This window comes from Sinocyclocheilus rhinocerous, unplaced genomic scaffold (assembly GCF_001515625.1).
Source record: "Sinocyclocheilus rhinocerous isolate Xijiao unplaced genomic scaffold, SAMN03320098_v1.1 scaffold781, whole genome shotgun sequence".
Lineage (NCBI taxonomy): Eukaryota > Metazoa > Chordata > Actinopteri > Cypriniformes > Cyprinidae > Sinocyclocheilus > Sinocyclocheilus rhinocerous.
The window spans coordinates 89,974-104,069 of record NW_015658395.1 but is presented as its reverse complement, the minus strand read 5'-3'; the positions used below and the strand labels follow the sequence as shown (position 1 = coordinate 104,069).

The 14,096-nt window shown below is 36.6% G+C and overlaps 1 protein-coding gene across 1 annotated transcript in view; it reads right to left on the bottom strand.

The window, feature by feature from the left end:
• Positions 1-14,096, bottom strand: part of LOC107722128 (nesprin-1) — a 45,365-nt gene that overhangs the window by 18,472 nt on the left and 12,797 nt on the right. The window contains exon 6 of the mRNA XM_016530351.1: positions 1,338-12,320. Coding sequence (XP_016385837.1) covers positions 1,338-12,320 — 10,983 coding nt within the window. The remainder of the gene's footprint in view (positions 1-1,337; positions 12,321-14,096) is intronic.

Below are 14,096 nucleotides of genomic sequence, written 5' to 3'. Positions count from 1 at the left end.
TGTTCACTTTCTTTTTGCAGTTCAGTCTTTATTTGAGCCAGAAAATCTTTTTCATCATTGATCTTTTGTCTCTCAAGTTCTAATTCTTCTTCATGAAGTTTAATATAATTTCTCTGTTCTTCCTCCTCATCCAATAATTTCTGTACAATTTCTTTGCTTTTCTCAATATTAGATTTTTCTAGATCAGTCTGTTTTATTTTGTTGTCTAGCTCTGATCTCTCTTCTTCTATTTGCTTTCTTTGTAACATTATTTCAGACCTCATCTTCTCCAGGTCATTTCTTTCCTGTTCAATCATATTTCTGTCATCATCCATTTTCTTCTGCTCATGATCTATTTCAGTTTTCTCTCTTTCCAGTTCAGTCTTTATGTGATCAAGTTTTTCCTTCTCCATGTTTGATTTAACTCCCATTTCTTCTTCTTTCTCTTTTTCTTTCGTAATCTGTTCCTGTTCAGCTTTAGTCTTCAGCTCCAGGATCTTAGCTTTGGTTTCTTCTATACTTTTTCTTTCTTCTTTCATCTTTTTCTGTTCCTTCATATAATCTTCCTTCTGTTTACTGACTTGAGCATCAAATTCATCAATTCTCAGTTGTAACTGTGTCCATTTTTGGTTGAATTCTTCTCTTTCTTCTTCTAGAAAGTCTCTGCAGTTCTTCAACTCTTGTTTTTGTTCATCCAGATCCTCTTTCTTTCTCTTTGTTTCTTCAGTGACACTCACAGTTTCTTCCTTTTCCTTTTGTAGATGAGCTTCCATTTCCTTCAGTGTTTCTCTCTCCTTCTTTATTTCCTCCTCCATGTATTTGATTTGTTCTCTTTCTTTTTGCAGCTCTGTCTTACTTTGAGCTAGAAGATATTTTTCATCAGTGATCTTTTGTCTTTCAAGGTCAAGTTCTTCTTTCTGGAGTTTAATATAATTTCTCTGCTCTTCTACTTTATCCATTAATTTCTGAACTATTTCTTTGTTCTTTCCAATTTCATCCTTTTCTAGATCAATCTCTTGCATTTTCTGGTCAAGTGCTGATCTTTCTAGTTTGATAGTCTCTGTCAAGTGTTTTTCCATTTGTTCTCTTTGTGTCACTATTTCAGACTTCATCTTCTCCAGGTTGTTTCTTTCCTGTTCAATCACCTTTCTGTCATTATTCATTTTCTTCTGCTTATGATCAAGTTCAGATTTCTCTCTTTCCAGTTCACTCCTTATCTGGTCAAGTTCCTCTCTTTCCATCTTTGCTTTTATGCTAATTTCTTTTTCTTTAATAATCTGTGCTTTCAGCGAGTCTAGTTCTTCTTTTTGGAGTGTAATATAATTTATCTGTTCGTCCACCTGGTCCAATATCATCATGTCAGACCTCATCTTATGCAGTTCTTTTCTTTCCCGTTCAATCATCTTGCTGTCATCATCCATTTTCTTCTGCTCATGATCTATTTCAGTTTTCTCTCTTTCCAGTTCAGTCTTTATGTGATCAAGTTTTTCCTTCTCCATGTTTGATTTAACTCCCATTTCTTCTTCTTTCTCTTTTTCTTTCGTAATCTGTTCCTGTTCAGCTTTAGTCTTCAGCTCCAGGATCTTAGCTTTGGTTTCTTCTATACTTTTTCTTTCTTCTTTCATCTTTTTCTGTTCCTTCATATAATCTTCCTTCTGTTTACTGACTTGAGCATCAAATTCATCAATTCTCAGTTGTAACTGTGTCCATTTTTGGTTGAATTCTTCTCTTTCTTCTTCTAGAAAGTCTCTGCAGTTCTTCAACTCTTGTTTTTGTTCATCCAGATCCTCTTTCTTTCTCTTTGTTTCTTCAGTGACACTCACAGTTTCTTCCTTTTCCTTTTGTAGATGAGCTTCCATTTCCTTCAGTGTTTCTCTCTCCTTCTTTATTTCCTCCTCCATGTATTTGATTTGTTCTCTTTCTTTTTGCAGCTCTGTCTTACTTTGAGATAAAATATATTTTTCATCAGTGATCTTTTGTCTTTCAAGGTCAAGTTCTTCTTTCTGGAGTTTAATATAATTTCTCTGCTCTTCTACTTTATCCATTAATTTCTGAACTATTTCTTTGTTCTTTCCAATTTCATCCTTTTCTAGATCAATCTCTTGCATTTTCTGGTCAAGTGCTGATCTTTCTAGTTTGATAGTCTCTGTCAAGTGTTTTTCCATTTGTTCTCTTTGTGTCACTATTTCAGACTTCATCTTCTCCAGGTTGTTTCTTTCCTGTTCAATCACCTTTCTGTCATTATTCATTTTCTTCTGCTCATGATCAATTTCAGATTTCTCTCTTTCCAGTTCACTCCTTATCTGGTCAAGTTCCTCTCTTTCCATCTTTGCTTTTATGCTAATTTCTTTTTCTTTAATAATCTGTGCTTTCAGCGAGTCTAGTTCTTCTTTTTGGAGTGTAATATAATTTATCTGTTCGTCCACCTGGTCCAATAGTTTTTGAACTTTTTCTTTGTACTTTTTATTCTTTTCTAGATCAGTCTCTTTTGTTTTCTGGACAAGTGCTGATCTCTCTAATTTGATTGCTTCTCTCATATCTTCCATTTCTTCTCTTTGTGTCATTGTTTCAGACCGCATCTTCTCCAGGTCTTCTCTTTCCTGTTCAATCATCTTCCTGTCATTGTCCATTTCAGTTTTCTCTCGTTCCAATTCCCTCTTTATCTGATCAAGTTCTTCTCTCTCCATCTTTGATTTTACTCTCATTTCTTCTTCTTTCCCCTTTTCTTTCAAAATATGTTCTTGCAGTGTGTTCAACTCTTGTATTTTTAGGCTTATGTCTTGTTGTTCCTGCTCAGCTTTAGTCTTCAGCTCCAGGATCTTGACTTTGGTCTGTTCTAGACTTTTTCTTTCTTCTTCCATCTTCTCCTGTTTCATTAAATCCTTTTCCTTCTGTTGTCTGACTTGAGTATCAAATTCATCAATTCTCTGCTGTAACTGTATCCATTTATTGTTTATTTCATCTTTCTCTTGCTCTAGAATCTCTCTGTATTTGCTCAGCTCTAGTTTTTGTTCATTTATGTTTGCGCTCATCATTTCCAGGTTTTCTTTTCGTCTATTTGTTTCTTCAGTGACACTCTCAAGTTCTTCCTTTTCCTTTTGTAGAAGAGCTTCCATTTCTTTCAGTGTTTCTCTGTCCTTCTTTATTTCCTCTTCCATGCATCTGATTTGTTCACTCTCTTTTTGCAGTTTAGTCTTTATTTGAGCCTGACAATCTTTTTCATCATTGATCTTTTGTCTCTCAAGTTCAAGTTTTTCTTCATGGAGTTTAATATAATTTCTCTGTTCTTCTACCTCATCTAGTATCTTCTGTACAATTTCTTTGCTCTTCTCAATGTCACATTTTTCTAGATCAGTCTGTTTTATTTTGTTGTCAAGTTCTGATCTCTCTTCTTCTATTTGCTTTCTTTGTAACATTATTTCAGACCTCATCTTCTCCAGGTCATTTCTTTCCTGTTCAATCATATTTCTGTCATCATCTATTTTCTTCTGCTCATGATCTATTTCAGTTTTCTGTATTTCCAGATCACTCTTCATCTGATCAAGTTCCTCTTTCTCCATCTTTAGTTTTACTCTTATCTCTTCGTCCATTTGTTGTCTATATTCTTCAGATTCATTCCTCATGTTCTCCAGATCTCTCCTCTCCTCGTTCACAGCTCTTATACTCTCCTCCAGTCTTTGCTGCTGTTGATTAATTTCAGCCTTTTCAGTCTCAAACTCATATTTGATTTCTTCCATTTCGTCTCTTTGTTTTTGTAATGTCTTCTGGAGAACATCCAGCTCATTCCACTTCTTCATCATGTCCTCTTTTTCTTTCTCTATTTCATCTCTCTGTCTCAGAATTTCGCTAGCCTTTTCCTCAAGAAGCTTTTTCTCTTCATCCATTGATCTTTTACTCATCTCTTCTTTTTCTTTTTGTTCTGTCATGTGCGTCTCCAGGTCATCAGCTTGTCTTTGCAAATCTTCTTTTTCCTTTTCAATGTTATTTCTCTCTTTTTTCAGATGGTCTTTCTCAGTCTTAATCTGTTGATTTTGCTCTTCTATGTCATCAATAGTCTTTTCTAGTTCACTCTTCTTCCTCATATTTTCTTCCATGGTATTGGCACATTGATCCATCATTTGTTTAAGGTGGGACTCCCTTATCTCCATATTTTTTTGCTCCCTTTTGATCTCTTCTAAGATGCTTTTCAGATTTTCAGCATCATTCTGCACCTCAGATTTTGTCTGGTCAACCAGTCTTCTTTCCTCTTGGAGTTTTTCTGCTTCAGTTCGGATCACTTCTTGTTGTTCCACCAGCTTGGCTTTCGTGATTTCCAGATTTTTCATTAACTTGTTAGTTGTGTTCCTGTTTTCACCAATGTCTTGTTTTTCTCTTTGTATTTCATCTCTCAGTTGTGAAAGTTCTTTTTCCTGCTTTGCAATAGTCTTCATGTCCTCTTGCATTCTTTGTCTCTGAGCTTCTAGTTCAATCCTCAACTTATCCATTTCCCTTCTTTCTTCCGTTATCTCTCTTACACTTTGATCCAGTCTTTGCTGCTGCTCAGTAATATATTTCTCTCTCTGCTCCAGCTCAGTCTTCTGAATTATCACTCTTTGTCTCATTGATTCTATTTCATCATTTACCCTATTTATATCAGCTTTCTCTTTTTCAGTTTGCTCTCTCTCAGTAAGAAGCTTTATCTTAATTTTTTCCAGTTTTTCTCTTTCTTTCTCTAGCTCTTCTAACTGGACTTGAACCTTATCTTTCTGTTGTTTAGTCCAGATCTGCAGATCATCTTTTTTCTGCTTCATTTCTATATTTTCGTTGTCTATTTCATGCCGTATCTTCTTAAGCAACTCATAGTTCTTATTAATTTCTTGTTTTTGCAGTTCTATATCAACCTGCATCTCTTCAAGGGCATGTTGTCTCTTATTGGTTTCCTCAGGAACATTATCTAAATATTCCTGTTCAATGTGAAGCTGAGCAGCGATCCCATCTAATTCTATGTTTCTCTTCTCTACGTCCCTTTCCTTCCTCTGTATGTTTAGCTCTTTTTCATCAAGAGCATTCTGCTTGTCTTGCATGCGTTGCTTTTGTAGTTCAATTGACTGAATCTGATGGTGTATTTCACCTTGCATTTGTTCAACCTTGTCTCTTTCTTTGTTGGTCATGTATTTTATGTTTTCAATTTCTTCTTTGGCTTTCTGAAGTATTTGCTTCTCTTCATTAATTTTTATGATGTTAAGCTCCAACATCTGTTTCTGCTGTTCAGTTTCAAATCTCTGTTTTTCCAGATCTTCTCTCTCTTTTTTGTTTTCCTCACTGGTTTGATCATTCTGCCGCTGCTGGTTGAGTACCTCGACCTGCCGTTCCTCGATGTTTAATTTTTCCAAAATAAGTTTCTTCTTCAAAATGTAATTTTCATTTTGCTTGTTCTGTATCTCTGCTCTTAAAGCTTCTAGTTTGTTTCTTAAAGTCATCAATTTATTTCTCTCTTCCTCTGTTTCTTGTTTTTCACGAAGAAGTTCTTCCTTCATCTCCTCAAGGGCCAGTCTGTCCTTTTGTATCTGCTCAGTCTGGTCCATCATTTGTTTTTCCAAGTCTTTCTTTTCTTTGTCAATTTCTGTCTTTTCCTTTTCAAGCATCACTTTTGTTTTCTCAATTTCTTGCTTTTGTCTCTCCATCTCCTTTATCGTCTTATCAAGGTCCCTCATTTTCATTTCAGTCTCTTCAGACAAACATTTAATTTCTTCTCTGTCTTTATCTAGTTGGATTTTAATTTCTCTTTCTTTCTCCTTTAGGTTAGTGTCTATTATTATCATTTTATCTGTCTGTATCTTTATCTCAGCTTTTGTCTTTTCTAGATTAAATTTATCGTCTTGAAGTCGTTGATTATCCTTTTCGATTTCTACTTTTGTTCTCTCCAGGTCAACCCTCATTTGCAACAATTCTTCAATTTCTTTATCAATCTTTTCTTTCTTACTTTTAATGTCATCTCTAATTATTTGCAACTCACTGTGAAGTTTGTTAGTTTCTTCCCTCTGTCTCTCTAATTGTCTGATTTCTTCCTCCACTCTTTGCCTTTCACCCTCAATTTCCAGCCAGCATTTCTCTTGATCCTTTCTTTCCTTCTTGATAACATTTTGGATCTCTTTGGATTCTGCTCTTATCTGTTCTAGTGCATTCTTCTCATCTTGTACATTCTGTTTCTCATGTCTTAGATTTTGTAATTGTTTCTCCAGATCATTTTTCATGTTTTCAAGTTCGGCCTTCTCTTGATCCATCAACTTTTTGCTGATCTCAAGCTGCTCTTTTTCTTTCTGTACTTCTTCAGTCAGCTTTCTGTATTCATTGCATTCACTTGTAATTGTTTCACCCATTTCCATTAATTGCTGTTTCTCCTCTTGAATTTCGGCCTCCTTTCTTTCCAGATTATTTTGAATCTCCTTCTTGATTTTATACATTTCATCTTGAATCTGTTTCAGCTGCTGCTGCTCTTCCATGATAGTTTTTACTTTGTTTTCAAGCTCACTTTCCTTTCTTTGCAGTTCTTCTCGAAGTGTATCCAGTTTCTGTTTTTCTGAATATAAATTTTTCTTCTCTTTGTCAACATCATCTCTTTCCTTCAGAATGTCCACCTTCATTTGCTCTAGAGCCTCTTTGTGATTTTGAATCTCTTGTTTCGCCATCTCATCTTGTTCTTTCTGTTGTAAGGCTTTTCTTTCCAGGTCCTCTGTTTCTCTCACTAACGCTTCCCTCTTAAGCTGCAGATGTGTCATTTCCCTTTCATAAACATCCCTGCCATTTTTCAGTCGTATCTTATCATCTTGAAGTTCTGCACTGATTATATTGAGATCTTTCTTCTTGGTCTCTATTTCTGTGATGATGTTCTCTATATCTTCTCGTTGTGTGTGAAGTTTTAGACTGAGGTCTGTTAATCTGTCTCTCTCATTGTTTGCTTCCTGAATGAGTCTGTCAGTGATCTCTGACTTTTTCTGAAGCTCAGCATTCTTTTGTTCAATCAAATGTCTCTCTGTGCTGACCATCTGCTTCATTTCTTCCACTTGCTCTTTTTCTTTGTTTAGTTCACTCTTCATTTCCTGTAGTTTCTCCTCCATTTTTGCAGCATTGTGGAGCTTTTCATCAAGTTTAGCCCTCTCGTTTTCTAGTTCATTCTTCATCTTTTCTAGATTTTTCAGCTCCACATCATAAGCCTTCATGGCAGCACTCACTTCATGCCTCTGTTGATTGATTTCAGCTTGTTCATCTTCTAACCGATCCTTCTCCATAATCAAAGCATGTTTTGAAGATTCAACATCAATTCTCTGTCTCTGTAGTTCACTTCTAGAGAGCTCCAGCTCTTGCTTCTCTTGCCTTAAATTGTCCATTTCTTTATCTATATCTTTTTGCTTCCTCAGTATTTCCATATTGATCTTTTCAAGTGTATCTTTCTTTTTCTCTATTTCTTCAACAATCCAACTTTTCTCTTCCAACTCATGTTTCTGCTTCTCCAGTATCTGCTCTCCCCTCTTTACTTCAGAAGTAATGCCTTCCAGTTCAGCCCTTTTCTTTTCATGCAGGGTTTTCATTTCTTCCATGGTTTGCCATAGGTTTTGTATATCTCTGTTGAGCTGTTCCAGATCACTCTTGTTTCTCAAGAGTTCCTCAGTGACATTTTGCAGTTCTTCCTTGTTCTTTCTCATGTCCTTAAACTCTTCCATTATTTCTTTAGCTATTTCTACCTTAACCAGCTCTCTTTTGGTCTCCACATCCTCCTTTTCTCTGTTTATCTCATCCTTCAGCTGCTCCAGTTCTTCTCTTTCTTTCTGCAGCATTTCTTTCATGCTCTCTTCCTCCTGTTGCTTTTCTGCAAGCTCTGCTCTCATCTTCTCCAATTCATTCTTGTCTCTGGTGGTTTCTATCTCTTTTCTAAGGCTTACAAGATTTTCCAGTATTTGTCCAATATCTTGAATGAGCCTCTGGATCTCAGACTTGAACTCCATCCTGCTCTCCATGTCAACTTTTAGATTTCTCACCATTTCCCTGATTTTCACAACCTCTAAAATTAGTCTTTGGATGTCAGCATTGGTACTTTCCTCATCTTCTAGATTCACAGTTTTCTCCACCAATAGCTCAAAATCCTCTCTTGCACTTTGGACATCATTCCTGAGTATTTCCAGCTCCTGCCGCTCTCTGTTGATCTCCTCTCTCGCCTTTGCTATCTCAGTCTTCATTTTCTCCACCTCATCCCTCTTTCGTATCACTTGTTTCATCTTCTGGTCCAGATCTTTCTTTTCTAGGACTATTTCAGACCTTAAGACTTCCAGTTCTCCCTTCTCATGCTTCATTTTCTGAATCCTTGTTTCTAGGACTTCTCTCTGGCTCTGTATATCCATCAGCTCCACCTCTCTCGTGTCCTTTTCATGCTGTAATATCTCAGACCTCATGTTTTCTAGCTCATCCATCTGATGTTTTAAGTCTGCTTTAGTTTTCTGAAGTTCTACCTGCTGTTGATCCAGCTCAGCCTTCAGCTCTGTCAGTTTGTCCATTTGTCTGTTAATTTCATCTGTCTGACTCTTACTCTCTTCTTGCTGGCCGTCCATGCTTAATGATTCAATTTTCTCCCTTAATTCCTCTGAATCTCTCCTCATTACTTTCTTTTTTCTGGAAGGTTTAACTGTTTGTACTGTGCTTTCTCTAGTTGTTTCTTCTAGAAGGTTTTTGAGAATTTCATATTGTTTCTTCATGTCAACATTTTCTTTCTTCAGCAGTTCATTTTCGTCATGAAGTTTTTGTTTGTCCAATGCCATATCTTGTTTTTGTCTCTCCAAATCAGCTCTATTTTGCTCAAGATCACTTCGCTCTTTGCTCAACAAGTCTTTGGTACTCTCAATTTGCTGCGTCTTTTTTTGTATCTCCTTGTTCTGTTGCTCATAGGTTTCCTTCATGCCCTGTTTCATGGCTTCGACTTCCAGTCTCATGTTCTCCAGTTCAAATCTTTCATTTCTAGCAGCCTTGACTTCATCTTTCATTCTTCTGAGAACCTCTCTGACATGCTCAATTTCCTGGATCAGCCTCTGCATGTAAGCACTCATTTCTTGCCTTTCCTCTGAATCCGCTTGAACATTAACATCTCTCTGCATGCTTCTTTCCAGGTCATGTTTTGTTCTCCAGGCCATTTCCCTAGTCTTTTCAGCCTCTTGAATAAGCCTCTGTATCTTGATGTTTATTTGTTCTTTCTCTTCCAGATCTCCACCTCTTTCTTCCGTATGAGATTGTAGTTCTTCTCCCGCTCGTGGTTTCTCAGCTTTCATTTGATCCATGTCATCACGCTTTATACTTAACATGACTCTGTCCATTTCAAGTTTCTCATTTGCACTTTCAATATCAGCTCTCATTTTCTCCAGCTCATCTCTCTTTCTCGCTGCCTGTCTCATCTTGTTATCAAGATCTTTCCTCTTGCTATCAGTTTCATCCTGAAGAAGCTTCAATTCTTTCATCTCACGTTTAGTCTTTTGCATCTTTTCCTCTAATTCCTCTTTCTGTCTGAGTATTTCCGCTCTCATACCAATAAGTTCCTCTACTTCTGATTGTCTTTTAGTCTCAAACTCTTCTTTTTGGATTAGAATATTTGATTTGATCTCCTCATATTTCTCCATTTCTTTTTTAGCCTCTCTCAACATGTTGTTATTTGCTTTTCTTTCTTTTGCTAACTCAGCATTCATTCGCTCTAGTTGAACTCTTTCATCTTGAATATCCTGTTTTTGAACTTTTAACTCCTCTAATTCTTTATGCAGATTTGATTTATTTTGTTCCATATCATCCATGTCTCGTTTCAGTTGCGTTCTGCTTTTCTCAGTCAATTCCTTTTCATCCAAAAGCTCTTTCCTCAGCTGTTCCACATTTTCAGTGTCCTTCTTTAGTGTCTCCATCAGCGGACACTGCTCTAACAGTTCACCTCTTTCTCTCTCTATGTCATGTTTTTGCTTTAAGATCTCCACTCTCATCTGATCAAGACTCTCTCTCTCTTTCTGCAGGTTTGCACGAGTGATGTCACTCTCCTCAGATTGTCTTTTGAAATGTTCCTTGGTTTTTTCCAGATCCATCTTTTCCTTTGTAACAATCGCTTTGTCTACAGCAATGGCTTGTTTTTGTCTTTCTATCTCAACTTGTATTTCATCCAGGGTGTCATTTTTCATTTTGATCTCCTTAGCAAATTGTTGCCTCTCTTTTTCTAACTCTTCTGCAGCCCTCTGCCTTTCTTTCTGAACTTCTAGCTTCAACTTCTTAATATCCTCTCTCTTCTTTTCTAGCTCGTCTTGCTCATTTTTAAAAGCTTGTTTCTCATTTTGGAGGTTTTCCAAGTCTCTAGCCAACTCAGCTCTCCTTTGTTCCAGATTCTCAAAATCAGCCTTTTCTTTTATTTTGTTTTTCATGTCATCCATTTCTTTTTGTTTATTTTGAAGTTCTGTTCTCATTTGTTCTAGTTCATTCTCTTTGTGTTGTATTTTTTCCTTCTCATCTTCAATTTGAGCTATTTGTCTCAAGTTATTTGTACTCCTTTGCTTCAGAATGTCTTTATCTCTCTGCAAGTCAGTTCTTTGTCTGTCTAGTTCTTCCATGGCTTGGCTTATCTCTGCCTTGGTTTTCTCCAGCTCAAATCTTTCTTCTTGAAGCAAGTCTTTGGCAGACTGAATTTCCTTTCTTTGCTTCTCTGTCTCATCCATGAGCTCTTCCGCCTGTTGGTAGTCCGCTGGAATACCACTGACGTCTAATTGCTTTTTAAATTTGGCTGCCATCTCTTCTGCCCTCCGTCTTTCATTCTTTGTCTTCTCAGATAGTTTCTCCAAGTCTTCAGCTTGTCTTTGAAGGTCGGTTTTCATCCTCTCTAGTTCCTCCTTCTCATTTTCAAATGTGTGTTTCTCAACTTTTAGATTCTTTAATTCTTTCTCCATATCCACTTTTTGCCTCTCCATAAGATCCAAATTTTTGGTCAACAGTTCTCTGTCTTTTTCAACCTGATCCTTTTCCTCCAGTAATTGTAGTCTCAGTTGTTCACATGTCTCATTTTCTTCCTCTAGACTGACTATCTCTCTCTCTATATTTCTCCTCTGTGCCATCATTTCCACTCTATCTCTTTCTACATTGGTCATTTCTGTCTTTGTGAATTCCATTAGATCATCAACCTCTCGCTGTAATAGATCAATGTCAGTTTGTCTCTGGTCCAGTTGACTCATTTCCATCATGATTGTGTTTTTCAGTTCATCCATTTCATGTTGTTGTTGTAAAATGTATTCCTGCAGCTTTGCAAGTTCACTTTCTCTGCGAGAAAGACTTTCATTCGCTTTTTGAATAGTCTCCACTTGTTTTGAGATGTTCACCCTCATTTCTTCAAGAGCGTCTCTCTCTGTCCGCATCTCTTTTATTGTCTTCTCATTCTTTTCTTGCTGTTCTGTAAGAAGTTTGTTGGCTTTAGCAATTTCTGTTTTGATTTTCTCTAAATCAGTCTTCTCCATTTCAAACTCAGTTACTTGCTTTTGTTGATTAAATGTTTGAACATTAATCTCCTCGTTAAGGCTTTCAAGATTACTTCTCTCTTCCTGAAGTTGAGCTGACATTTCTTCTAACTTCTGTCTTTCATTTTGCATGTCCTGCTTTTCCTTTTCAATGTGTTCGGCTTCACTTTGCAGTTCAGCTCTCATCTGTTCCAGTTTGTCCTTTTCATCTTCAATAAACTTCTTCTCTAACATCATCTCCTGTTTATGAGGTAAATCCTCAGCTTCAGGTAAGTCTGGCTTTTGGCTCTCAACATCTGTTTCTAATGCATCTTTTAAGTCCATTTCCAGCATCTGCTCCATCAAGACACTTTTTCCATCTGGATCTGACATTTCTTTGTCTGTTACAGATTTGACTACATCCACGTCACTCTGTTGAAGAACCATTTCAGCCTCTGACTTCTCAAGCAGACTCTCTTCTGTTATGCCAAACCTCAGGTGATCAATATCTCCTTGTTTTCTTTCGATGTCTGCCCGCATTCTTTCAAGTTCTTCCTTTTCTATTCGTAACTCTTGCTTTTCATCTTCAAGTGCCATTTTTTCTCTAGTTATTTTCTCACTCATCTGTTCAAGCATGTTTCTCTCTTGTTGTATCTCTGCCAGTGTGATCTCAATGTTTGTTTTTTGTTCAGAAAGCTGTTTTTCAACCTCTTCCTTGGTTTGAGACATCTCGGCTTTGGTTTTCTCTAAGACAGACCGTTCCCTTCTAATCAAGTCTTTGCCTCTCTCAATTGCTTCTTGTTCCCTTTGTATTTCAGTATAGGTTTCATCAAGAATATCTCCCTTCTTTTTAATTTCCTCAATGAGATCATTGATTTCTTTCCTCTCTTTCTGGAGTTGAGCTGTCATTTCCTCCAGTTTTTGTCTTTCATGTTGTGTTTCTAGTCTGATCTTCTCAATATCTTGTGTTTCTCGTTGCAGGCCAGTTTTGATCTGTTTTATCATTTCCTTCTCATTCTCCAAAGCCTCTCTCTCATGTTTCAGACTCTCTGAATCTCCGTCTACATTTACTAGTTTTTGTTGCAGATTTTCCATGTCTCTCTTCAGCAGTTGTCTATCATTTTCCAACATTTCCTTTTCAGTCAATACCTCCTTCATCTGAAGCTCAACATCTTCAGACTTCTTTCTCAGCTCAATCATCATGTCTTGTTTTTCCCTGATCATTGCAGCTCTTTCACTTTCAATGTTGTTCTTTTCCTTTTCCACTTCACTTTGTTGTTTATGAATCTCTGCTTGTAGTATCTCTAGTTCATCTTCTCTGAGTTTAATTTTCTCTTTCTCATTTTCAATTTCATCAGTTTGTTTGGAGATGTTCAGTCTCATGTGCTCAAGATAGTTTGTCTCTCTTTGTAGATCTGCCATTAAAGACTCATTTGCAACTTTCATTTCATCCAGGATTTTATTATTTTTCTTTGTATCTTCATCAAGATGAACAATATCTTCTCTCTCTTTCTTAAGTTCTTCAGCCATCTTTTCCAAACTCTGTCTCTCATTTTGTGTTTCTTCTTTGAGCTTTCGGATATCATCAGCTTCTCTTTGCAGCTCAATCTTCATCTGTTCTAACTTGTTCTTCTCATCTTCAATCACTTGTTTCTGAAGTGTCATCATCTTTAGGTCTTCATTCAGATCTTTTCTGCTTTGGTCATCTCTTGCTTTCTTCAGTTGCTGTTTCTGTTCTTCCATCTCTTGTTTATCTTTATCTAGTTGTTTTCTTTCATTCCTCATTTTTTCCATAATGTCACTCACTTCTGTCTGATGTTTGTCTAACTCAGATTGTCTCAGATCAAGCTGACTTCTGTCTTTTATTATAATGTTTCTGTCATTGTCTTGTTCTTGTTTCTGATTATGAATTTCAGTTTTCAGTTGTTCAAGTTCATGTTGTTTTTGTCTCATTTGTTCCTCTTGATCTTTATTAATATCATGTATTTGTCTTGTGATGGTCTCATTCATCTCCTTTAGGGAGGCTCTCTCTTTCTGTATCTCTGCCAGTATGATTCCTTGCTTTTCTCTTTCTTTTTCAAGATCCTCCTTGGCTTTAGCAAGTTTACTTTTGATTTTCTCAAGATCATGTTTTTCCTTCTCAAGCATGTCTCTATCAGATTGAATGGCTTTAGTTTTCACTTCAATTTCTGTGTTCATTTCATTCAAGACCATGTCTTTTCTTTTTGTCTCCTCAATGAGATTGTCGATTTCTTCTCTCTCTTTCTGGAGTTGAGCTGTCATTTCCTCCAGTTTTTGTCTTTCATGTTGTGTTTCTAGTCTGATCTTCTCAATCTCTTGTGTTTCTCGTTGCAGGTCAGTTTTGATCTGTTTTATCATTTCCTTCTCATTCTCCAAAGCTTCTCTCTCATGTTTCAGACTCTCTGAGTCTCTGTCTACATTAACTATTTTTTGTTGCAGATTTTCCATGTCTCTCTTCAGCAGTTGTCTATCATTTTCCAGCATTTCCTTTTCAGTCAATATCTCCTTCATCTGAAGCTCAACATCTTCAGACTTCTTTCTCAGCTCAATCATCATGTCCTGTTTTTCCCTGATCATTGCAGCTTTTTGAGTTTCAGCAATGCTCTTCTCATTCTTAGCGAT